Source organism: Triturus cristatus, chromosome 3_2, assembly GCF_964204655.1.
Source record: "Triturus cristatus chromosome 3_2, aTriCri1.1, whole genome shotgun sequence".
In the NCBI taxonomy this organism is placed as follows: Eukaryota; Metazoa; Chordata; class Amphibia; order Caudata; family Salamandridae; genus Triturus; species Triturus cristatus.
In genome coordinates, this window is record NC_140584.1 from 754,587,092 (window position 1) to 754,612,613 (window position 25,522).

Here is a 25,522-nt window from a genome sequence, read left to right on the forward strand (position 1 = left end):
TGTAGGGGACGGGGTGGGGAAATGGGCATGCCCGTTTTGGGCTGCCCTACTCTAACTAAAATTTGCCCAAAAAATCCCTGGCATCTAGAGGGCTTTTTGCCCCCCCCCCCGGGGGGAAGATTGGGGGCTAATGCCCCCATCTGCCCCGGGGGGCCAGGAAGGCTGTAATTTTTGCAGGGGAGGGGGTGGGGGCATGGGCAGGCCTGTTTAGGGCAGACCCCACCCTAATTCAAATTTGCCTAAAAAAATCCCTGGCGACTAGTGAGCTTTTTCCCCCCGGGGGTGCAGATTGGGGGCTAATGCCCCCATCTGCCCCCCAGGGGGGCAGAAAGCCTACTAGACGCCAGGGATTTTTTGGAGCAAATTTTTATTAAGGTGGGGGTTGCCAAAAATTGGGCATGCCAATGCCCCCACCCTAATACAAATTTGCCTGAAAAAAATCCCTGAAAAATTGCCTGAAAAAATCCCTGGCATCTAGTGGCCTTTAGAAGGATGTAATTTTTGCTGGGGAGGGGGTGGGGGCATGGGCATGCCCGTTTTGGCTTGCCCCACCCTTATTCAAATTTGCCCTAAAAAAAACATGGCATCTAGTGGGCTTTTTGCCCCCCTGGCGGGGCAAATTTGGGGATAATGCCCCCATCCGCCCCCTGGGGGACTAAAAGTCCACAAGACACCAAGAAGTTTTTTAGGTAAATTTGAATTAGGGTGGGGGCTGACCAAAATGGGCATGCCAATGCCCCCACCCCAATTAAAATTTGCCAAAAAAATCCCTGGTGTCTACTGGGTTATTTTTGCCCCCCTGGGGGGGCAGATTGGGAGCCAATGCCCCCATCTGCCTCCCAGGGAGGGCAGAAAGGCTGTAATTTTTGTGGGGGAGGGGTGAGGGCATTGGCATGCCCATTTTGGGCAGCCCCCAACCTAATTCAGATTTACCCCAAAATATCCCTGGCGTCTATTGGGCTTTTTGACCCCCCAGGGGGGCAGATTGGGGGCTCCTGCCCCATCTGCCCCCCAGGGGGGGCAGAAAGACTGTAATGGTGGTGGGACTGGGGGCATTGGAATGCCCGTTTTGGGCAGCCCCACCCTAAAAATAATGGCGCAAAAAGAAATCCCTGGCATCAAGTAGGCTTTCTGCCCCCCCCCCGGGGGGGCAGAGAGACTGCATTTAGCCAAATGTTGTATGGGGGAGGGAAGGCCCTTGCCCAAGGAGCCTCTCCCCGGTGTCTAGTGGGTGTATCCCTGGGCGATCACCAAGCAGGGATCCACTGGGGAGGGGTACAATTGGAGAGGGGGGATACTCCCCTTTCCAATGATACCTCTCCCGTCTTTCTACGTGCCCGGGGGGCTGAGATAGCCCCCTAAGCACATAGAAAGTGAAACTAGTTTCGGTTTCTGTGCAATCGTCTTTCTACGTGCCCGGGGGGCTGAGATAGCCCCCTGAGCACATAGAAAGTGAAACTAGTTTCGGTTTCTGTGCAATGAAGATCTTCATTGCACAGAAACCAGGGAGGGGGCCTCAGGAGCTGGGGAAGCTCTTCCCCAGCTCCCAAGGTCAAAGGGATTAAATAGAAATCCCTCTGCTGTCTGCAGCAGAGGGATTTCGTGCCCCCGGCCTCATGACGGAATGGTTCCGTCATGAGCACAGGGGCACCGATGCTCATGACGGAACCATTCCGTCATGAGCATCGAAGGGGTTAATAAACAGAAAATGGTGCCTCCAGTTCAGAAGCGCAGTCCCTTTTTTTGCCTCCCTCCACTTCAAGGGATGTGAGAAGCATGAATTTTATCTCTTTGCCCCCTGTTTTGGGTTCCTCTCTACGCCTTTCTGGTTGACAATGATAAATGATGCTGAAACCATTTTGCTGGTTTTTCTTTAGTTTCAGAGCCTCTCATTTGCTCTCTGTCTTGTTCGGAAATGCTAAACTGATCCGGCGGCCAGAATCTGAATATGTTAATGTGCATCTCATCCCGGTCTCGGAGCGCTTAGTGATGGCTTGAGCATGAACTTTTCCATTATGGTAAGTTGGGAGTACAATAACTGAAACGCCTGGTGACTTCCTCCAAGAAGTGCTGCAGTGTCCTGCCCTACCCAGAAGGCGCCATTCACAGCAGAGAGAAAGGCCACTTAGCTTCTGTGCTCACTGCTCAATATACAAACATCAGCTGCCCGGGATTCATCAGGAAAGGAGCAGCCTAGGTCCCCGTCCACATCGCAAGCAGTAGCAAAGTGCTGTGAGAGAATGTCCCTCTCACCTCTCACTCACCCATAACAAGGATGTCAGCCAGTGGGTATCGTGCAGCATGCATAACTTTACTTAACACGTCTAGGTGCTACGGGAAAGCTAGTAACATAAGGGCCCTCCCCCAATTCATCACCTAGTTCTAGACAAGTCAGCCAGAACCGCCTCAGGCTCACCGGTTCTGCCCCGCCCTTCCTCCTACGCAGTGGCGTAACGCAAGTTGAGGGGGCCCCCCTGCAAGGTACATGGAGGGGGCCCGCTCCGGATTTAATCTGTAACTCTCAGGCCAGAGTACTGTGCTGAGGGGGCCCCCTGCTGCTCGGGTGCCTCCCTGCACCGCAGGGGCTGCGGGGGCCTGTGTTACGACACTGCAATGGAGCAGTGGTGACAGCATAGCATGGTTATTGGTTTGATAGTTAAATATGTGACCAGACCTTTTTATCTGAGTCACTGAGTGGAGGCCTTCTCATCTACTTATGTAAAGCTCTGCTTTTATGCACCCAGTCCTTTGCGCTACTATCCCGCATGGTGTGTCAGTGAGCCAGAGTAATGAAGGCCAGTTTGATCCGTTTTAGGTGTCCTTGGACAGACAACAAAATGAAAGAGAGGACTCTGTTCCCAGACAGTGAATGTGTATTGCTTACCATCCTGTAGGTGGAGAGTGGAACCCCAGATATTGAAGGTAGGGGGGAGAAACCAGGGCTACTTTTGGTGTTCTATTAGGCCTTTTGGTTAGCAAGGAGCTGCAAGGAGTAGTCTTTCTGAATACTTCCAGTTGGTGAATGGTAGCAGTGAGGCGTTCAACTGCAGACTCTATTGTGAAGGAGAGAAACCTTTAAGTAAGGCCTGTCCATTCGTCTTTCCCTAATTTCTCCTTGATTTGGACCAATGATGAAAGCCAGGTGCAGAAACATCACACCCACTTTGTGCGTCGATTGTTGGTGATCCACTTTGGAACGTACCCTGCTGTAAGAGGCCTCACTCTACACAAAGGCTGTATATGGAGAACCGCATGGAAAGGACAATTAAAAGGAAAACCATCCTCACTGCGTCTACAGTGTCAGCAGTAGATTTACGACCCATGACTGCTAGTTGTTTATAAAAAAAATGTGGGGCCTCACTTGTTCCAGTTCAAAGTTCTCTATGGCCAAGGAAGGGCATGATTTTCAGAGTATGCAGACATGTGTGCTGTGCAACTAGTGCTGGTGTTTGCCTGACAGCTACTCTCCCAGAGATGAGGGGGCATTACCTCCTCAGGATCTCTTGCTGGAGAAGCTGTGCACTCGTCCTGAAATACCTGTAAGCCTGCCTGCCAGCTGAGAGAGGAAAGGAGCCTGCTTACTTTGCAGGAGGGGAGACTGTCTAAAAAGGAGGAGGTGCAGTGCATTCCCCAATAGTTATGGGCATCAAGAAAAACAGCCTGCTGGAGAGTGCTCCAGGAGGAACCAGGCATCCAAGGGCCTCAAAGACTTTCCCGACAGATCCAAGCGTGAACCGCAAATCTGAGACAACACAACCTGCCAAGTTATTCTCCATGTGGGTTTGAAACTGCAGAAGTTGTGTAATGCCAAATTTCTGATCAGCCCATGTGAGGATTGTAACCCCTGAGTGTCAGAAGGCCCTACTGCGGTGTACGTTTGAAGCCACTCGTTAGTGATGTGGGTCCATCGGCAATTCCCAAGGCCCCAGACGCTTGCCATCAATCTAGTTGGGACCAAGCTAAACAAGGACTGCTCCCTCTCTGAACATGGCCGAGTGCTCAAGGCAGAGGAGGCCTGAGTATTGCCCCCCGGTGTGCTGCCACTCTTTGGAGTGGACAGACCTGCCCGAGGGGCTGAGATGGTCCAGCACACCCTGAGCACAAAAAAGTGAGAAACTCCAGCGAGCCGGTAAGACCTGAAAGACTTATCACACATACTGTTCGGGTTTATAATCTGCACCTGTGCCTGATTCACACCACTCCTGTTTTTTCACTTAGAACTAGAGGGGAGAGCCTTGCATAATTTAATAAACAGAGCACTGGTGAAAGAGGACATGCATATTATTCCCTCCACATGGAAAATGTACAAATAAAAAAGAACTTTTAAAAAGTTAAATTGTGAAATCAGTTTTAGTTCTAAAATCTGGTGATATTGACTGGTGCTTATTTAAACATTTTCTCAACCAGTTGATTTATATTTCATAATTTTTTCAATGCTATGTTCGAGTTAAAGATGCATTAAATTATTTGAATGTAACATTTGCCACAAAAACAGTTCCCTTCGTTCCATATGTATCAATGAGCTCGAGATAAGATCATCAACATGCAGCTACAGTTGATGGCAATATAGAAGAGATCTGTTCCCTACAGTGACCAGCAGTAAAAATTACATTGAGATTGCAATGGGGCGTTTTAAGCAGAATAGGACAGGCGTATTCCAGCATGGAGGTCTGGTAGTAAGTACATTCTTTCACCGCACCTATATTGGTGTCCTTTCTTGTGCCATTCCAGCAAGTGATGGGTTGTGAAAGGAATCGGCTTTCAGGTGTGCTGCTCGCCTGCACTTTTTGTTTTCCTGAGTGGGTGCTGCTGGTGGGTGGGACCAACATAATAATCTGTGGACCCGCAGTTCCAACTTCATTTTTAACTGTGTGTGTAAACTCGAAGTGTGGCTTATCTTGTTGTGTAGATTGCAGTAGTCCATTTTTTATCTGTCCGCGCTGTAGTGATATTCCTTTTCACAATCATTTTATTGCACGTAGCATTACTTTTTTACTTGCTCAAATGTGCTCAAATTGTTAATGTTTATGATGATTGCATTTGATGCTCGACCCAGGGTCACCAAGTGCTGAGAGAGGAAGGAACTGGAAGACAGTGGGAGCTGGAGACACGTGGGAAGATAATGCAAAAATTGAATCCAACTCACGGACACACACACACTGCATTTTACTCAGTGCCCTATTAACATATTGTTGACCTTACTACTCTGCTTCTCAGTTTCCTTCGGATCCTGGTACGAGCCGGTGAAGCCGCTCCGGATTTAACCCGGAGCTCTCAGTACTGTGCTGAAGGTGACCCTGCAGCCTCGGGGCCCCCCGCTCCGCAGTGGCTGCGGGGGCCTGTGTTATGCCCCTGCTCCTATGTCCCAGTCTTTTATTTGCAACTTGCAGACTAACATTAGGGCGGCGCGGAACTCCACAGAATTCCACTGAGTTTTTATGCAACTCCACATAGTGCAACTCCGCAAACTCTGTCCACCCCAGGTTAACATACAATCAAATCCTAAAACAAAAACTTTTGAGATGTGCATGTGCTAGTAGAGCTGTGCACACTTATTGTACATGCAAAATTAATCCTGAGTGTATTTAGAATTGGGTGGAAAAGGGAAGAACATGGAACAGAGGATTTAGAAGGGCCGCAAAGAACTGCAAATGTGCATAAGAAAAGCTTGCATCGTAGGACCTAAAAAGAAAGTTTGAACAAATGATTTGACACTATACCATCATGGTAAATTAGTAATTGACTTAAGGAAAATGGGAAGAAACATGAGTTCATGTGCTGAACTATGCATAAGTCCTGCCAGTGAACAACACTTTTCACTCCTGTTAAGCACTTTTCGAAGGAAATCAGAATTATTGCTTGTGTAATATGGCAAGAGTAAATAAAAAAAACATACTCAATGCTTGAATCTGCGGAGATGAGCAAAATACTTATTGTCCTTGTGCACCTTTTACATAATATGGAGGGAAAACTACATTTGCTATGCAAGTCCAACATCTTGAAATCATTGTGAAGTGCAAAATACTCTTGCCACTACTTGTAATTGGAATATATTTTGCTTGTCGGTGAGACCATTGGTGTGTCTAGAATAGTTAGCTATATATTGAGAGCAAGCTACCACTCAGGAAAATCATATACATTTGTAACTGTTGCCCAGATGTTCTAGCTTTCTGCAGTGAATACAAACCAGAGTGAGGTATGTAAAAAAAAAAATGGAATGCTTTGGGAGCTATAGTTTATTTTGTTTCACATGACAAACAGCTTGGCCAGCAGGGGTGTCAGAAACTGTTGGTATGCCCCTTCTTGCACAATCACATAGAGCTTATCTCAGTTCTAGGTGCTGACTGTACTCCTTTGCATTGACTTGCCCATCCAATCAAAGAATCAGCATGGGGTGTGCAAGACTAGGAACCAAAACTAAAGTTTACTTTGACTTTAAAAGAGGAGGGGAAATGCTCCACAGGCAGACCATAAAAATTATTGCTGTAAGCAAGAGAATTATTATTAAAGTATAAAAAATTATTTTTTTACTTTTGCTATTATATTTCATTATGTCTATAGATACCACACTATTTAGTAAACAATTTTGTATCCAACCAATATTCCTGAGTCAATATTAAGGTGGAATACAAAGTGTAAGAAATTGAAATATCATTAAGGAATAACCACAACCCTACTGAACGCTGTGAACCGTTTAAGTCACTAAATTAGCCTGAGACTGACTTTTTATTATGCATAGGGGAAATGTAACTTTTAGAAATTACCTTTACCCTGCCTGAAGCTGCGGATAGCTAATTTGCAGTAACTCTCCAGCCAATGCCCAGCCTGTACTGAGGTGTGAAAGAGGTGTGAGAGACAATGGCCTGGATGTGGGGAGGTGAATTCTTCCACTAGCAGGCAAACCAGTTAGGGTATGCCCCGGAACTTGACTAAGTTAAAAATAACCTGCCCAGTCACAAGAACATTTTGGGTGACACTTGGAAAATCCCCATCCTTTGTCCTTACGTCACGCTAGTACCAAGCTTAGGATAAGGAAGGCTACCTCGAAAAACACTTTTGAGAAACAACAGAGAAGGGAACTTTTATTCCCATTGCTTCACCTTTGGGTGGGCATACAGGCTCTGAACAAAGGGAGAAGGGTTTCATCATTTTGAATTTTGAGTGTGAAGGGCACCGATGGATTGTTTTCAGTAGAACAAACAGAAACTGCGGAAAAAGTGGAGAGTGTTACCTCTGGGAACTTTAAACCCAATGGTTAAATGGTTAGGAAGTACCTAGGAGTCACCTCATCCACTTTCTGCTATAGGCACAAATGTATCACCACAAGGTACCATCTGTAAAACACTCAGTGGACCTGCTGATGAACAGAAGAGGCCTTGGCAGACTACCTGTGACCTGAGAATGGCCCTGAAGGGGAAATAGCCTTTACAACAAGGTAAATACATTGCATGCCTTTGCCTCGCATTTTTTAGCACGCCTTTTTTTACCGTGATTATGCATTTACATCACAAGCCAATACCACGTATTTAAGGTAAGTTGGGGAGGTGGGGGGTCTCCTGCCACAAATACATTGTTTTTAAATGGAAAAACAGTGCGTGGTATTGGCATGCGATGTAAATGCATAATCGCGGTAAAAACATGCGTGCTAAGAAATGCAAGGAAAGGCATGCAATGTATTTACAAGCATTGTACCGTCGTACAACCTCCTGAAGAACTGGACCTGCCCCCTCTTGTACAGAGGATAAACAAATTTCTATTCAAGGGTCACCACAAGCTTCAAAATACGTTTTCCTTGAAGAGTTGAGCTTACCGGTGGCAAATTGCCCTGGCCTTGTCTTTGCTTTTGGTCTCTGCATTACACCCCGGGAGTCTCTGGGCGCCCTCCCCTCAGGTCCTGCAGGCCTTAGAATGTACTCCTGTTATTGTTTAGGCACCTGAAGCCAGTTTGGAAACTTTCGAAAACTTTTCCTCCAGTGCTCCAGATAAATCCACAGGAAAAAGCATCCAACTAGCATTGAATTTTAGCTTCATCCTACTGAATGCACTCAGCACCTGCGAAAACAATTTACTAAGTCCCATTCTGCTTTGAGACTTAGAAAATATTCAGAGCAAATTTTCCAAAGCTATAAAGCTGCAGTGGGGCCAACTTTCTTAAAGTATCTGGCATTCCGTTCCATGACGGTGGCTACAATTTCAATGATGGCTCACTCAGAGAACATTTTTCTGGTCAAAAAGTGACTAAGTCCCTTTCTGCATTGGGGGATGAAAATATGTAAAGATTTTCATCAAAAAGAGGCAAAGTCCTTTTCTGACCTGGGACTTCAAAAAGTATGAAATCTTTTGACTGCCAGACGTTTTACTGAGACCAATGTACTTGATGTATCTGAAGATGACTCAAGATCCCGGTCTACTGCATCCCAGTCTACTTTGTCCATCAACTATAACTGGTGGTTTGTGATTTTTATTACTATTTCTACTTAGAAAATTACAAAAATCATATCTTCTCGGATTTTCCAAGTTTTCATGTCATTTTATTTATTAAATTCTACTATATTTTTCAAATTCGGTTTAGGCTTTTTATTGCTTGGTGTTTTGACTTTATTACTAATTTAGTAGTACACAAATTCTTTACAAAATTGCCCCAAGATAAACCTGTCTGCTCAGTCCTGCAGCTACCAGGTGGTAAGATAAGGTTAAATTGAGGATGTTGAATGTTTACCTTGACATGAAGTGTTATTATTCCTTGAGCTGAGCAATCATCCACCCCAAATAATAATCCATTTTCTTATAGACCCGTAATACCAAAATTACGTGTTCTACAGCAACAACTTCTACAGGTCTCAACAAAATCAGGAAGTAACACTGAGCAGGGAATTAGCAATCCTATGGTATTCAGTTTTTTCCTGTTGTGATATTACCAACATTGATCCACCTTTGCAGAGTTGGGATGGGGCATAATGCAGTAATACCACATGTTTTTCCTACTCCAAGCTGTGAGACTAAGAGTACTGCTTATTGAAATGAGGGCCTGAGAGCTATTTGCATAAATATTGCCTTTCATAGGATTTGTGTGCACATAATGAATAACCCACTTATTTTCCAGTCATGCTGACTGAGGCATACTTATTTTCTTATTGAAAACTAATATTTCGGTCTGCCTCTACTTCAAATTTCTACACTGAACCTTTTATTTTATATGAACGTTTTAGGAGGATAATGGGTGGAGGGGTAGTGTCATTTCCAACAATCACATTCGCTCAATGAATCATCTTAAACCTGTTGTGAGATCATTTTACAATTGGATGTACGTGAAATAATTCCGATTAATAATTATGCACAAATTACAACCCCTGCACAAGTGTGATTCTTTCTGGACCCCACGTTTATATACTATGAACACGTTTCTAATTTGTAATAAATGATATCGATGCCACAATGTTCAAAGAAATATGGAAACATGCATTACTAATAAACACTATTAGATTTTTTTTTAAAAGCAGCATTACAGTGTTCCATTTTTAAACAAAAGCATTCTTCAAGTCCAGACAATATCTATGCAACAACCACTTACAAAGCATGCAGACTAAATGGAAATGTTTTTTATAAAATGCTGAAGAAAAATAAATATGACTGTGAAAAATGGCATGATATACCAACCATCGCTGACGCTAATCACCAAGGAAGGCACAAAAGATAAAAGAGGCATTAGAAAGAAAGGACATGTGTTTTAGAGTAGAACAGTAAACACCATAAATGTAACATTAGAAAAATATCACTCTTCATGTGGGAATCATTCAGCCTTATGACCTTGTGGTTAATAACATAACTGCAAAAGTTCTCATGCAAATGTTAAACGGAAAATACATTCTTGCCAAAAATAAGCATTCAAGGATTTCTATAAACTGTATAGTAAAGATATATACTCTCAGATCACTAAGTGCTCTGCACGATGACAAAAGCTAATACAGTGTTATTCTTCAGTTCATACATTAACAATATCCAGAATCTACATCAGAAAACAGAGAAGTAACGTTTTGAGATTCCGAAAGGGGCACTGACCTGGCCTCTAAAAATATTAAAAACCTGTGACCTTCAACTGTCAACAATGCTCCTGGCTACTTATTTAAGGTTCCAATAATCTTACCATGTCAAGCTCGTGTTTTTGTCTACAACTTTGACCCGTATTTTACATTGATGCTGAAAATAAAAAGCCAAACTAGTTTCTCTGCCCTTCCATTTTGGACTTTAGAAAATTGTCTAAAATCACCACTTCTATAGAACCTGTTCCCAAAAACAGTTTTTAATTCTTTGCTCATGGGTGCCCTAAATTGGCTCAATTAACCTTAATCAAATCGTGCAGGATCCTCGTCTCTATCGGTATGGAAGAATTCATTTTGTTATGTTGGAAGATACTGGTTCACCTATTCCTGACCTGGCTACCAGGACATAGACCTAGAGATTGGTGCTTTTTAAGCAACAAATGGGGAGAGGTTTGCTAAAAATGTAAAAAAGTAAGAAAAGTCTGGGGCTCATTACGATGTTGGGAGGACTTAAGTCAGCTCGACACTGTAGTGGTCTGGATCCGCCAGACCTTACGTCGGCTGTTCTGACCTCATTAATAGGATGCGACTGCCCTATGGGTGGTCGGAAACATCCACTTGAGCGATGGGCAGAAAAGGCCTGCTTCACAAGCTGCCATCGTAAAATAGAAGCTTTTAAACATCGCTACACCTCATGGTGCCTGCCACACCATGCAGGGATGTTTAGGGGGCACCATAGGTGCCCCTCAGGTCCCATAGCGGAGGGCAAGGGAGAAAGTGGGCCCTGCTAGGGGCCTCCAAAGACACTTTCCGACAGCCTTTCCATTACAGAAAGCCCGTCATGAAAAGGACGTTGGAAAGTACCATCCCAATGGCGGAGCTGAACCTGGCTCCGCCATTATTAGGGGATTATGGTGGCTTCAGATGCTCTGATGGGCACCTTGAGACCGTCAAAAGCATGTCGGAATCCCCCCGCTGGTTTCACTCAGATTTTATAAAGGATATTCTAAAAATGGAGCGTGCGCTTAGTATCCGGCCAGTTTGTAGCTCTGTCATCTTCCAACAAAGCATACATTATATAAGACATAGAAGAAAATATATTACTATATATACAATGCAGTAGAGAAATCTGCAGACTGCATTATGCAACGTTTATAGAAATAAAGGGCAAGATTACTAAGTCGGACGTAAAGCCTCTGACCAGCAGATTTCCAACTGACATTGTAGGTTTCAGTCCGACTGCGTATTAGGAAGACGGTGATAGGAGTGAAACCCTGCGGGGGGATTCCCCCAGGGTAGGATCTAGGCCAATTCCGGTTCTGCTTTATGCAGATGACGCGGTACTTCTAGCGCGCACACCCAGGGGCTTGCAGCGTCTGATAGACGGTTTTGTTAATTTCATGGACACGCTGGATCTGTCGGGCAGTCTCTCTAAATCCTATGTCATGGAGGTCGGACGCAAACCCTTTAAGAAATTTAGTAATAAAATGGGTGACAATAGCATAGGGAAAGTACAACATTTTTCATATCTAGGCATTTTATTTGATGGGCGTTTAAATTTTAAAATTTTACTGGAGGAACGATGTACAAAGTTAGTCTCTGCCACAGGTTCCATTATGAATTATGGACGTAGGCTGGGACGGTGGTCCCCAGAGCAGATAGCAAGATTGTACACCTCAATTTGCTGCGCAAAGGTGTTATATGGAGCTGAACTTTGGGGCTGTAGAGAAGTCCATCAGCTTCAGACAGAGGAGAATAAATACCTGAGATCCCTACTTAACATTGCCCAAAGTACCTCGTCTTATGTTACTCATGAGGAACCAGGATTGGCTTATATAGAGGATGTGGTTCATTTGAAGCCGATTATGGCCTGGATTAGGATATGGACGAACCCAGAGGCTGAACTAAATAGGCAAATAATTATGGACAGCATCAGTAGGGATAAAGGGTTGTCCATTCCTTGGCGGAGATATGTAAAGTCCTCTCTTGAATCTATTGGATGTAAAAACCTTTTTAGTACCCCCATGGTAATTACCCGTTTGAACAGGAAACTGGTGATGAAAAGATATTTTAACTATGTCCAATTGCAGAGAGAAACAAAAGAAGGGGGCAAGAACTCTGTTATAGCTTACAATATGATGAAAACGGTGATGGGGATGGAACCGTATTTGACTCTTATGTGTAATGCTCAGGATAGGTTTTTAATCACCCGTTTTAGGCTCAATCTTTTACATCACTTGTTATCTGTGCCTCATGGTTTTACGTTTTGGTTGAGCAGAAGGGTCCCTGTGGCTGCGATCTACGATCTCCTCAGGATACCCTTCACTTTGTACTGTTATGCCCATTTTATTCAGTGCCGAGACGTCGATTTTTAGTTGGTATTTTAAAACAGGCTAAATTCAAGCAGGCCAGGGTTGCCTTGCTACACCTACAAATGGTAAATGATTCTCGGACTCTGTTTTGTGTGGTGAATTTCTTGAAGATGGCCTTAAAAATAAGGAAAACAAGAGGGGTTTGCTGAAGCAAAAATCAGTACTGTATTTGATGTATATCAGCATGGATTTTAATGAAATTTTTTATTTTTTATTGTTATGTGCTTTTATGGTGTTTTTTAGATGCCGAATAAAGATTTTTGATTGATTGATTGATTGATTGACTTAACTCCTAAATTATTGATAATTGTATTTAGTAATATACTTTTTAAAATGAATTTTATATTAGTTATTGCCTTTATTTGTTTTTGTTATTCAATTACTATTTTAATGCTATTAGTGATTAATTTGTGATTGTTTTAATTTTTGGGTGTTTTAGTCCTAGGGAAAGAAGTGAATTTATTTTAAACTTATTTTGTTTTATATTTGCTAAATTATTTTTCTATTTAATTGTATCACATTTAATTGTATTTATTTATAATTCAGATATTATATCATTTTAGATTGTTCAATATTTTGATATTATTGTAAATGATTAAGAATTAAAGTAGTAAATCTAACCCCTCTAAAGTTTAACACATTCCCTGAATTTGCTTATGTTGAGAGGGAATGGTTAATCTAACCCCTCCAAAGTACAGCACATTCAACATTGTTGTTTGATTGGAGTGGGGATAGTAAATCTGCCCCCTTCAAAGTCCAGCACTTTCCTTGATTTTTCTTAAATTGGAGTAGAAATAGAGAATCTAACTCCTCGACTGTCCAACACTTTCCAAGCTGTTGTTTAGTTAGAAGTGGCAATAGCAAATGAAATTCATCCAGAGTCTAACCTTTTCCCTACTGCGCCTAATGTTGGAGAGGGAATGTTAAATCAAACCCCTCCAAAGTCCATCACTTTCCCAGATTTTGCTTAAGTTAGAGGGAATAGTAAATGCAATCATTCCACAGTCCAACACTTGTGTTACTATTCCGTAGACTGGAGTGGGAATAGCAAATCTAACTCCTGCAAAGTCGATCTCTTTCCCAACTATTGCTTAGTTTTTAGTGCGACAGTAAATCTAACCTCTGCAAAGCCCAACAGTTTCCCTACTGATGCTTAGACTGCAGCAGGGATAGTCAAACAAACCCCTTCAAAATCTTACACTTTCCATGATTTTGCCTATATAGAAGTTGGACGAGTAAAAAAAATCCTTCAAAGTCCAACACATTCCCTACTGTTGCTTATGTTAGATTGAGAAAGGTAAATCTAACCCCTCCGCTGTCCAACACTTTCCTTTCTGTTGTTTAGATTGAAAAAGAAAGAGCGAACCTAATTCCTCCAAACTCTAACCCTTTGCATACTGTTCATTATATTGGAGTGGGAATATTAAATGTAACCTGTCCAAAGTACAGCACTTTCCCCTAATTTGCTTAAATAGGCCTTAGAATAGTAAATCTGCCTTTTGTAAATAGCACCTTTGCTAGTGTTGTCTATTTTTGATTGTTGATTTTTTATGTTCAATGTTTTCTTTAATATTATAATACTTATAAAACATAATTGTAATTTTCTGTTAATTAAAACTTTTAAGGTATTGTAAATATTTTTAATAACATTTTGTAATTGTATATTTTTCTTCTAATTCTAAATATATTTAGTGCCCATTGCTAAATCTATTTTTATATTAATGCTTAAATTGTTTCCACACATCATTTTGTTGTATATATGTTTGTTAATTTTTACTTTTAAGTTATTGTTAACATATGTATTGTAAAGTTTTAAAACAACTGTTTACTTTTTGTTTTTATATTTTTGGGTAATTTGTTTATTTGTATATGTAGTTGACATTACTAATCTAACTATTTATTAGTCATTGTATCATTAGTTTAGATTTTAATATTTTAAATAAATCACGTAAAGGGCATAATTACAATGTCGGTCAAAAAACCTCCGACTGCTGGTCGGAGGCTTTCTGACCGACATGGCAGTTTTAAACTCTGATCACTACATTATGGTGACGGTGGTCATAGTTTAAACTGGAAGCGGAATACGACTTGGTTCCAACGGGCTCAGGGAGCCCCTCGGTCAGTTGGAACTGCACCATAATCCCTTAAGGACAGTGTTCCCGCTGTCGGGATTGTGATGTTGGATCATGACAGCCAATCCATGTTGCCTTTACGACATGGATTGGCTGTTGGAAACCGGGAAGGGGGTCCTAGCAGGGCCCCATTCCAACCTGGCACTCTGCATTTATGCCGGGCGGTTTTAGCCTGCCGCACAAGCTGTAATTGAAAAATAAAAGTTTGCAGCTGCACCATGTGCAGTCGCATCCTAATTGGGAGGTTGCAACTGTTGACCTAAAGTATGGCGGTTCCTTCCCCGAAACAGTGTCGGCCAGAGGCAACTCCGAATGACATCGTAATTAAGCCCATAGTGTTTATATAAATAAATATTTTGAAATACTTACCCTTTTTAGGCACTCTGCTCCACAATATTTTTGGCTCAATATTTTGTAGTTTACATACAAAATGTAAGCTCAAAATTTTTGTAGACAATATTTTTGACGTGATATTCTAGTGTCATGATATTGTAGTTCTTGTTAAAGTGTCATTAAATGCACTATAATATATGCCATATATTTATTTGCACACTTTTGACATGCCACCACTCAGATTTTCCTCAGCTAGCCTTTTACCTATTGGCAGATAAGTGTTATCTTTCTTGATGGTCAAACTTGTTACAGCTTACCTCAAGTGTTGAGAGTTACTGAAAATCATCTCGGATTTTGTTAAAAGATAGAATTCTAAATCTTTCTGTTCACATCAGCTGCTTAGTCTTATCATGCTTGTGTTTGCCCAATACTATTCAGGTCTTTACCCTCACTGGCACCAAGAAACCCTGAGCAAGAGTACCAGCTGCAAAATTTCAAATTTCATTAAATAACTAATGATCATTGGAAAATAAATGCCTCCACAAAATAAGCAGAACATGTTAATGCTAATGTACTCACTTGCATCTCGTCTAATTTGGATTGAATATCTGGAGGAAAGTCTCCACCTCCACAGCTAAAAGGATCAAAAGGTTCTGCTCCAAAAAGATCTCGTTCTAAAATGAAAAACAACAGTCACATAAATTTACTAGTGTTTCATACTTCAGTACCTTAATATGATACTGCAAACAGTTGTAGAAACAATATAGATTTTCATTCAAAGGGTAATGCAAATTTATCAAATCAACAATAACATTAAATATAGTATTCAGTTATAAATATGGGACTACATTAAATGGCAAAATTCAAAGCATTTGAATGTTATGTCTATGTAAAGGAACAAATGGGACAAGCGTGGTCATATTTATGCCATATTTGAGAAGTTGAGGATGCTACATTGGGGTGCAAGAAAAATTTAGATTACCAACAAAGTCAGGAAACTATGCCCTATACGAAGACACATGACGTTTTAATAATGTCTCCAAGGTGAATGTCTAGACGAGTGACGATTAGGTTTTCATCCAGGTGAAGGGACCAAGCTGGCATTTCTCGTTTACTGCGGACCATTGCCTTCTCCGTGTTAGTAATTTTTTTTTTTTTTAAACACTTCCCATTTTCCTTTATGAAAAAGGAGCAGCATTAAAAAAATGCTTTATTTAAAGAAATCACAGACATGATAGTCTGTTGATCCCAGTTTCCTTCACCTCACCTGTGATTGCTGCAATTCCAAGTGGATCGTAATTGGAAACCTATCTCAATATTCATGAGGAAGGCTCAATTGCAACCAACTCGGAATCAGTACATAAGTTGTTTCTAAAAATACCACACTAGCTGCAAAAATACTGATTGCAAATTGCAACCAGTCTTTTACGACCAGTGTTCCATACATATGGCCCAATGTAAACACCTTCACCTGCTCCTTCCACCCCACTATTTTGTGTTATTCTTGCAATATCTCTCTGAATCTGGGATTCCTACCCTTTTACATCCTCCTGGTCAGATATATTTGGGGATTATGGGAGCAGTGCTAAAACAACTAAGAGAAGGAATCACAAGTAAGCTGGCATCTGGAGCAGTTAATAATCAGGTACTAGGTAATAGGCATGAACACATGACAGGAACCAGCTGGAGACAGAGGCAGAGTGTGGGTCAGATTATTAGATTGCTTATCATCCTATTTCTCCCTTTTTTGCTTCATCTGTTCTGCATCTCCTCTCTTTCTAACCCCTTCTTTGTCCTCGCTGCTTCCTTCTCATCTCTTAATCTCTAATATTCTCTCAATATTGCATTAGCTACCTACCTCTTGCAATCATCTACCTATTTTCCTGCCTCAAACACCATTTCTCTCCTCCAAAACACTCTTCTTCTCGGTAGTCATAACCCAATATCTCCTCTCCACCCTCTCCTCCTCCCCTCAGCCTATAAACCCTTTCTCTCCTCTTCACTCCAACTCTCTCATCATTCACAGTGAGTTTATAGACTGACTCAGAAGTGATGCGAGAAGGCTTCACAAGTTCAGCTTGGTTTAGAGGAAAACCCAAGAAAATCTTATTGCATTCAGGAGGTATAGCTATCCAATAAGGTTGTGCGTGGTGCTGCTTGTGGATTTGGCTGGTCCTGATCTCCCAAACTAATGAATGAATCAATCAATGAATAAATTTGTTTTTGGAAAATGTGCTGCTACCTAAACAGGCTATCCTGGCACTGGAATACAAGTGAGAAATGGAAATCAGTAGAAATCAGATGTGAGTCTACAACTAATGCACTTCCTTCCATAATCTCTCTAGCTGCACAATAATTCTGAACTCCTGTACACTAGTCTGGGGAGCAGCCTTCTATGGTTCTGAAAATGTTTAATCCACCTGAGAATCCAATTCCAGATGGGAAACATTAACAAAGATGATTTAGCACAGCTAGAGGTATATTCACAAGGAAATGGCACAGGGATTTGCTGCATTCACAAAAATACGGTGCAACTCGGTGGTTTCCCTTGCGATGGTGCTAAAAATGGCTGCCTTGCGCCAACACAGACACCCTTAAAACATAGGGCAAAGGTGTCTAAATTGCAGGGATGATTATGTGCAGGAAGGGACACATTCTTGCACATAAACATTCTTTAAAGGTGATTTCTATATTTGAGTATTTCTCCTTGTTGTGCCAATCTAATGCCTGCGCCACGAGTTACCACCTTCTTGTTGCAATCCGCACTGCCCACCATCTAGTCACAGAGGATATGATGCTACCCTGAGTTTTTTTACCGAGGTAATGTTGAGGCATGTTACCTGACATTCACAGGAAATCCCCAACCAGTGGACTCCTGATTGAGTAGTTTACCACTCCAACCACTGTTTTTTTTCATATTGGCAATTTTGAACCAATCAATTAATCAATCAATCAGGGTTCTTATAGAGCACAACTAGTCCCGTAAGGGTCTCAAGGCGCTGGGGAGAAGGGTTCAGCAGTTCAGTCTAAGAGCCAGGTCTTGAGGTATTTCTTGAATTGATGCAGAGACGGTGATTGCCTGAGGTGCAGAGGTAGGGAGTTCCACGTCTTTGCAGCGACTAGGGAGAAGGATCTTCCTCCAGCTAAGGTCTTGCGGATCCGTGGGATAGTGGCTAGGGTCAAATGGGTGGAGTGGAGATGTCTGGTCAGTGTGTAGAAGAGAGACGGTGGTTGAGGTATTTGGGTTCGATGTTGTTGAGGGCTTTTTAGGCATACTTGAGGAGCTTGAAGGTGATTCTTTTGTTGATCAGAAACCAGTGGAGGTCTGGCAAGGTGACTGGAAATGTGGCTTCGGCAGGAGGTAAGTCTGGCAGAAGCGTTCTGAATGCGCTGCAGTTACGTTTGGAGTTTTTGGGTTGTGCTGGAGTAGACTGCTTTGCCGCAGTCAATCTTGCTGCTGACGAGTGCCTAGGTGACCATTCTCTTGGACTCAGTGGGGATCCATTTGGAGCATTTCTGAGCGGGTGGAGCCGGTGGAAGCAGGAGGACAATACAGCATTGATTTGTCAGTTCATAGAGAGCGAGGAGTTGAGGAGGATGTAGAGGTTGCATGCATGGTCAGTGGGTGTGGGGGGGTTTCTGAGTGCTGCTGGCCACCAGGAGTCATCCCAAGCGGAGTGGGGGAGCCCAGGATGATGACTTCGGTTTTGTCGGAGTTGAGTTTGAGGCAGCTTTCCTTCACACAGGTGTCTACTGTCTTCATCCCGTTGTGGAATTTGCTCCTAGCGGCTGTAGGTTTATTGGTGAGGGAGAGAATGAGGTGTGTGTCATCGGTATAGAAGACGATGTTGAGTCCATGGTTTCTGATGATGGCTGCAAGTGAGGCCATGTACAAGTTGAACAGGGTGGGGCTCAGGGATTAGCTCTAGGTGGCTCCGCAGCCGGTCTCTGTAGGATTTGAGAACGGTGGGAGTCTGACTCTCTGAGTTTGGCCAGTGACAAAAGGAGTGGATCTACTCCAGCGCTTTGCCACGGATGCCAGTGTCGTACAGACGGTGTGGTGGGAGACAGCAGAGAGGTCCAGCAGGATGAGGCCAGCAGTTTCACCTGGTACGTAGAGAGTGCGGATGTCATAAGTTGCGTTGAGGAGTGCAGTCTCGGTGCTATGATTGTTCTTGGAGCCAGATTTGGAAGGGTCCAGGGTGTGGTTTATTTTGATGAATTCTGAGATTTTGGTATTGAAGGCCTTTTCGATTACTTTGGCTGGGAAGGAAAGTAGAGAGATGGGTTTGTAGTTCTTGAGGTCCATCTGGTTGGCAGAGGGTTTCTTCAGCAGGGGTTGATCTCTGTGTGTTTACAGTCTTCGGGAAGGTGGCAGATTTGATGGAGCAATTGATGGTGTGGCAGTACTTGGGTGATGGAGGCAGCTGCTCGGTTGAAAATGTGGTGAGGCGGGGGTTCGAGGTGGCCACATAATGGATAGTTTTCATGCTCTCTCGGGTGTCATCAGCGGTGAGAGTGGTCCAGTTGAGCAGTGTTGGCTGGGATCTGGAAAATTCAGGTGCGGTGGTTGTAGTTGGGGTCATGGATTGCAAAGCTGTTGTATCTAAGATCTTGCGGTGGAAAAAGGTGGCAAGGTTGTCGCCGAGATCTTGGGAGAGGGCGATGTCTGTGGTGTCCATGCAGGTTTTAGCAAATTCTTTGACCACGTTGAAGAGTTCTTTGCTGTTGTGGGCGTTGGCATTGATACTTTCCTGTATGGCATTTTTCTTGGTAGTTCTGATGAGGTGCTCCTCCATTTTCTTTTGTGCTGTCTGATAGTATGCCTGGACTCTTGGAGGGCGGGGGAGAACCAGCTGGCTTTCTTGGAGGCGGCTTACCAGAGGGATTCCCTAAGGGGGCCAGTGTGTCGGTGCAGTCTGAGATCCATCGGTGGAGGTCGCGTGCTGAGGCGTTCGCAGTGGTTGGTGGTCGGGCTTTGCTTAGGGAGGTGGTGAGTTGGTCTTCATAGATCTTGTTCCAGTTTCTGCACGGGTCCTGGTGGGCATGGTGGTGTTCGGTGGGTTTGATGAAGGAGAACTGGATGCAGAGTTGGTCTGTCCAATATAGCATGGAGGTGTGACTGACGGAGATGTTGTTGCCTGCGAAGAAGATGGGTTAGAGTGTGTGGCCTGCTGAGTGGGTTGAGAAGGAGACCAGTTGTTTCAGTCTGATGGTGGCAAAGTTCTCTAGTAGGGCAGATGTGTTGTGGTCATTGAGGCTATCCAGGTGGAAATTGATGTTACCAAGGAGGATGTAGGCCTGGTGAGCGATGAAGTTGGCTATGGCTTCGCTGAAGGGGGCGGGGTCCGGGAGGTCTGTAGACGAGGATGCCATGGAGGGTGGCTTTCGGGTTAGTCTGAATTTGGAACTGGAGGTGTTCCATGTCGGGTGAGGGGTCGTCAGAGCTAGTTGTAAGGCGGACGGTGTTTTGTGTACGATGGTGATGCCTACTCCCGGCTGGTTGGCGCTGTCATTGTGCATGATTATTAGCTGTCGGGGATGGTGGTTGAGATGTCTGGGCTGAGGTGGGGTCATCCAGGTTTCCGTGAAGAAGGCGACATCGGAGGAGATGGAGTCGAGCAGGTACCAGATCTTCACAGCGTGGCTGTTGAGGGAGCAGGTGTTGAATAGGATGCAACTGAGGTGGTCAGGTCCTGTTCTTCTGGGCTGTGCGGTCGGTGGGTCTGGTGTGAGGCAGTTGTGACAGGTGAATGGGCCTCTGGTGTACTTCAGTGACGCGAGGTGGCAGGAGGTGGAACTTCTGCTGCTGAGTGTGTGAAGGGTGCTGGTGCCATATCGGTGAAGGCGCGGTGACCTGGGTCCATGGTTCTGGGTGTGGTCCAGTCATTGATGGGCGCAAATGGGCTTGCCTTTGGCACACTGGCAGCGTGGCCTTGCAGCGGCCACCATTAAGTAGTGTTGGGGAGGTGGGAAGGCTGGTCAATCGGGAGGTGGGAATCAGCACTGGACGGGGGCTTGCCGCGGTGTGCGAGCAGCGGCGAGAGCGGGAAGGGGGACATGGAGAAGGGGAATGGTAAAAAGTGAACCAGGGAAAAATTAACAGACAGAAAAAAGGCTTTAAGACAGAACAGAGAATAAAAATAGAATAGAAAATAAAACAGAACAGAAAATGGAAAAAGCAAATAAAAAGACAGAAAAAGGCTATGAAAAAAAATAACAGAACAAGAAACAAGAGACAGGCTCACCACTGGGCCACCAGGGATGAGGCGCAGGCAGGAGCCTGAGGGTGGAGGTGGGCCTCGAACACTGAACAAGGAGTGCAGACAACTACCAGGTGGAGCTGAGCGGCGGGGGAGAAACACATGCTGACAAGGTCAGTGAGGTGTCCACAGTAGCAATTATAAGGTCCTTAGAAGGCCGCCACACCTCTTATGAAGGAACCAGGCTGAAGAATGTCGACCTGCTCTCCAATCTATGACAGGTTTAAACCCTTCCTATTATAGCTTGGCTTTTAATCCTGGTCCAGGGGCTCCTTCATAAAGTCTATTGCGCACCCTGGAATTAGTTTTACTTCACGCCCATTTATGCTTTGCACCCCTCATCACACCCAGCTCCCTTAAGGTATGGAGCATACCTCTTTCTAACAAAGGAATCATTCCTGAGCTCCTCCCTATCAGAGTGGGGGTTGTAGCCCGCATTATGACTAGGTTCATAATGAGAGGAGGTTACCCTATGATGAAGCATGCCACCTTTGAGTGGGTGAGGGAAACTCATCCGCACGTTGTAGACCCAGGGGTTTCTTTTGTATTTTTGCCTAAAACCAGACCTAAAATAACCCTGGTCCTGTGACTAAGCCCCACTGCTTTCAGTGCCTTCCCATCCCCTCTAAGGTGTGCTCTCTCTGCTCTCCATAGCTGTGGTGTCAGGGTCTCCAAGAGTCTTGTCAGTGAAGCTTGGAATTCCCTTGAGATAGCACCTGAGAAACAACTTTTGCCGCACATTGTTGTTACGTCATAGCGACTAACCTGGTTTAGATTCTCACTAAACACTCCAAAGGCATTGAATGGGAGCGATACATAACTTACAGAATTATACATGGGTAACAGTGAATATCAAGGGTGTTTGTCACTGAGGGGATCTTAGTGACATCAAACACACAACGAGAGCAAAGTTTGAGTTGTCCATAATGTCACTCAAAACCCTGCGGTGAAAAACATCCCATTTATCTGCCCATCTATAATTTTATGTTAAATAAATATATAGCCACCAGGATAATTTGCCTCTGCTTTCAACTGCTACCCAGATACGGAGGAATAAAGAGGAGCCCTACACAATATGGCTTTTCTTCCCTGTCCCAAATTTAAAACAAGTGCCTGGCTTCCTGCCACCTATCCCCACCATCCTCTGTGCTTTGCCCATCTCCCCTCCATTACCAAGCAGGACTCTCTGCTCTTCAGCCCTGCACTTACAGACACTAAGAGAGACCAGCCAAAACAGCCGGGAATTCCTTTTTGACACAGCATCAGTGGGTTACAAGTTCTGTTTCCAATTGTTGCTACGTCACACGGTGAGCTACTGAATTTAGAATCCAGTTAGTAACGCTAATGTCTCAGTTTCAGAGCCATACATGACACAAATATTACTCATTGATCTATCCTTTTCCATTGTTGTTATCCCTTTTATCTTCCTCTTAGCACCACTCATGATTTCTGATATGAGCTTTTCCACAGAGAGCACCTGACAATATCACTGACATCCTGGAATTCTACCCCAGCTTGGTATTTATGGTGAATGTCAAACAGCCCCATCCACTACTAGGATCAGTGCACAGGACTTCTGGTAACAGTATCCCATGATTTGACTCACAGTCTGCAAGCGAGTCGATGCGTGTTGTCTATTTTTCGAAATGGGATGCTAACAAATTAAAATTATAATTAAGATTTTTCTTTGTGGCAATCTTATCAGGTGATTACAAGGCGGGGCAAAAATAGTATTTACACTATTAAAGAGCAGTAGGATATCCTGGCTCTTGCATGTCCTAAGTGCCGAAGAAATTAGGACAGTGATGTAGCACGCGTGGACTAAGACCCGGAAGAGGGCTAACAAATAGAGTACCGCAGCCATCGCAGCGAATGCTTTCCCAGCGATATCTGTGTGTTGAAATCACACTGGCCCAAAAGGGACGGCACTTACGGATCTCTGCGGATCTGCTGGGGAGTGGAGGTGCCTGGGTGCCGTTGCGTGTAGGTGTCGATGACTGAGGAGAAGCCTGAGAAAATGGAACCATATCAAAAATGTCTGTGGATGGTGATTTAGGAGTCACACTGCCAGCCTAAAAAAGAATACACAACATTAGCGCGCCGCAGTTTATAATACACATTGTTTCACGTGCAGACATAGGGTTGAGGGTGAACCATAATAACATTCATGCAGAAAATAAATAAGGAAGACTTCGAGCATGTTATTCCAATGTCATTTGTCTTGTCCTGAAAATTATAACATTTGTGTTTAGAAACAAATGGGCTAAACACTTCCATGCCTTTAGAGAGACATTACCGGTATAAGATTTAATAAGATATACACCTAAAACACCAGATGCCAAAACCACCCGCGTGCTTACAATATTTGTGGAGTTTGATAAAGCCAGGAGTTTGTGCAATGCTGGAAATTTGTCTTGCTCTTTCAAACAAAGACCAGAGTGGGCTGAGGCAGGGAAGACCGCTCAGCACATACAGAATAACATGCTGACAGGAGACATTTTGCAGGGTATCCTAAGGTTATACAGCCCCTTACCATGGGCTCTCGTAGCTGGATCTCCTTTAATGCAAGGCTAACCAGACGTCTATAACAACTTATGAAATATTTCCTTTTTTGCAGGCATTTAAGATATGCAAAAAGAGTGGTGATCTAAGAGATAACTTTTCCCACATGCATAGTTTATCAGTGGTATGAATGCGAATGCACAACTTGCTGAGTTGCTATAACAACATACACACACTATGGGTCCGAATCAGAAAAGTATTTATGAGCATGAGAAGTGATACTACAGGGGGTATTCTTTTACATACTCTTACATGCCTTTGTGAATTATACAACTCCATAAGCAAAGAGGGTACAGCCCTTTCCATTTATGTGAATTGTAAATTATGCTGCCGTTTTATATGCATTTGGGATGGTTTGGGGTCAGTTCACAAAGGCGAGTAAGACTACTTAAAAGAGTACTAAGGAGTAGTATTTGTGTATTTCAAAATACCTTTGTGACGAGGCCAATGTGGGTTTTTGCACTATGATTTTATTTAACATCTGTTAAAAACCGCCTTGCTCTGTTGCCCAGGGACCCAGCATGACATGTTGTGTTTAACTTGGGAGGGGAATTTAACATGAAAAGTTATGATACAAACATAAAAAATAAACATAATATTGAGGCATGCTTTTGGCAGCACTTTCTTGCGAAGTGAACCTGGCCCATCATGAACCAATTTTCCTCAAGTCAATGTACAACATGATAGAATTATCTGATGGAGGCCACACTGAGGCGGAGACTCCGTGGTGAGCCAGAATGTGCACAACAGACTCCGCGCCATGAGACCGGTAACAAAAGGAGCCTGGGAACTCAACGGCCATGATCCTTTGAAGCCTCTGATGTATGAGGCCTGTCGGCTGTGATTGATGTATACTGTATGTGGAGGGGCTGTTTATTTGTCTCACTTTGAAAAGCCCAGTGGCCGTTACTGTTTGTCTTGCTGTCATCACTCTCTACTATCCAGCGAGACAACAGTTGTTTCTATTATTTTTATTATTAGATTTTTTCCTAGTGCGGAGTTTAACCCTGGATGATAGCGGAGCACTGCGCAAGTGACAACAAAAAATAAGACCAAGAGTAACAGCATGCATTTAACATATGATCATTAATCAATCAATCAATATGAAGTTTATTCGGATAAAAACAACATATCCATAAAAGTACAATTAAAAATAAGATACAAGAAAAAAGTACAAATATACAAACACATCAGATAATAAAAGTTAGTCCGGATACATGGTATTGCGGATACGTACCGCCATTTTTAAAAAGGATCCAACACGAAAACATAATTCATCATTGTTAATGGCTAGCACCATCCCATAAGCTACTTTATAATCAGTAACACATCGTAATTTAAAATACGGGATCGGAAATTTTTTAGTAGGGAGTGAATAATAAGAACAGAAAAATAGAAAATGTAAAATTGACTGTTTTTGGATATTGCCACATGGACAAAGGGAAAGATCAAGGTTGGCAGAGTAACCAATGGGAAATGACAACAAGTATTTCATTGTGTCTGTCCTTAGCCTGAAAAATAAACCCCTTTCCCAGCAGCCAATAGGTTTTAAAAGATATTTAGGCATAGCTGGGGTTACATGCTCAATTTGCATATATCTAGCAACTGAAGTTTTATTACATTCAGTTTCTAGTCCTGTTTCTTTATAGGAGACATAAAGTCATTTTTCCAAGATTTTAATGCTGGTAGAGCTATGATCTAGAGGGTTTAAGAAAAGATTCAAGCTATTTAAACCTCTGCGGACTCTCGCCAACCATGGTATTTCCATCCCTTTGTCACATTTTAAACAATCCAAAATTATCTCCCTGGTCAGTTGTGCA

At 43.2% G+C, this 25,522-nt stretch overlaps 1 protein-coding gene across 9 annotated transcripts in view; it reads right to left on the reverse strand.

Moving 5' to 3' along the window:
• GULP1 (GULP PTB domain containing engulfment adaptor 1) overlaps window positions 1-25,522 on the reverse strand; it is a 1,880,853-nt gene that overhangs the window by 36,609 nt on the left and 1,818,722 nt on the right. For all 9 annotated transcript variants that reach the window (XM_085648825.1, XM_085648833.1, XM_085648826.1 and 6 more), the window contains 2 exons: window positions 23,074-23,212; window positions 15,457-15,551 (listed from right to left, as the gene is read on the reverse strand). In XM_085648825.1, the coding sequence (XP_085504951.1) occupies window positions 15,457-15,551; window positions 23,074-23,212 (234 nt within the window). The remainder of the gene's footprint in view (window positions 1-15,456; window positions 15,552-23,073; window positions 23,213-25,522) is intronic.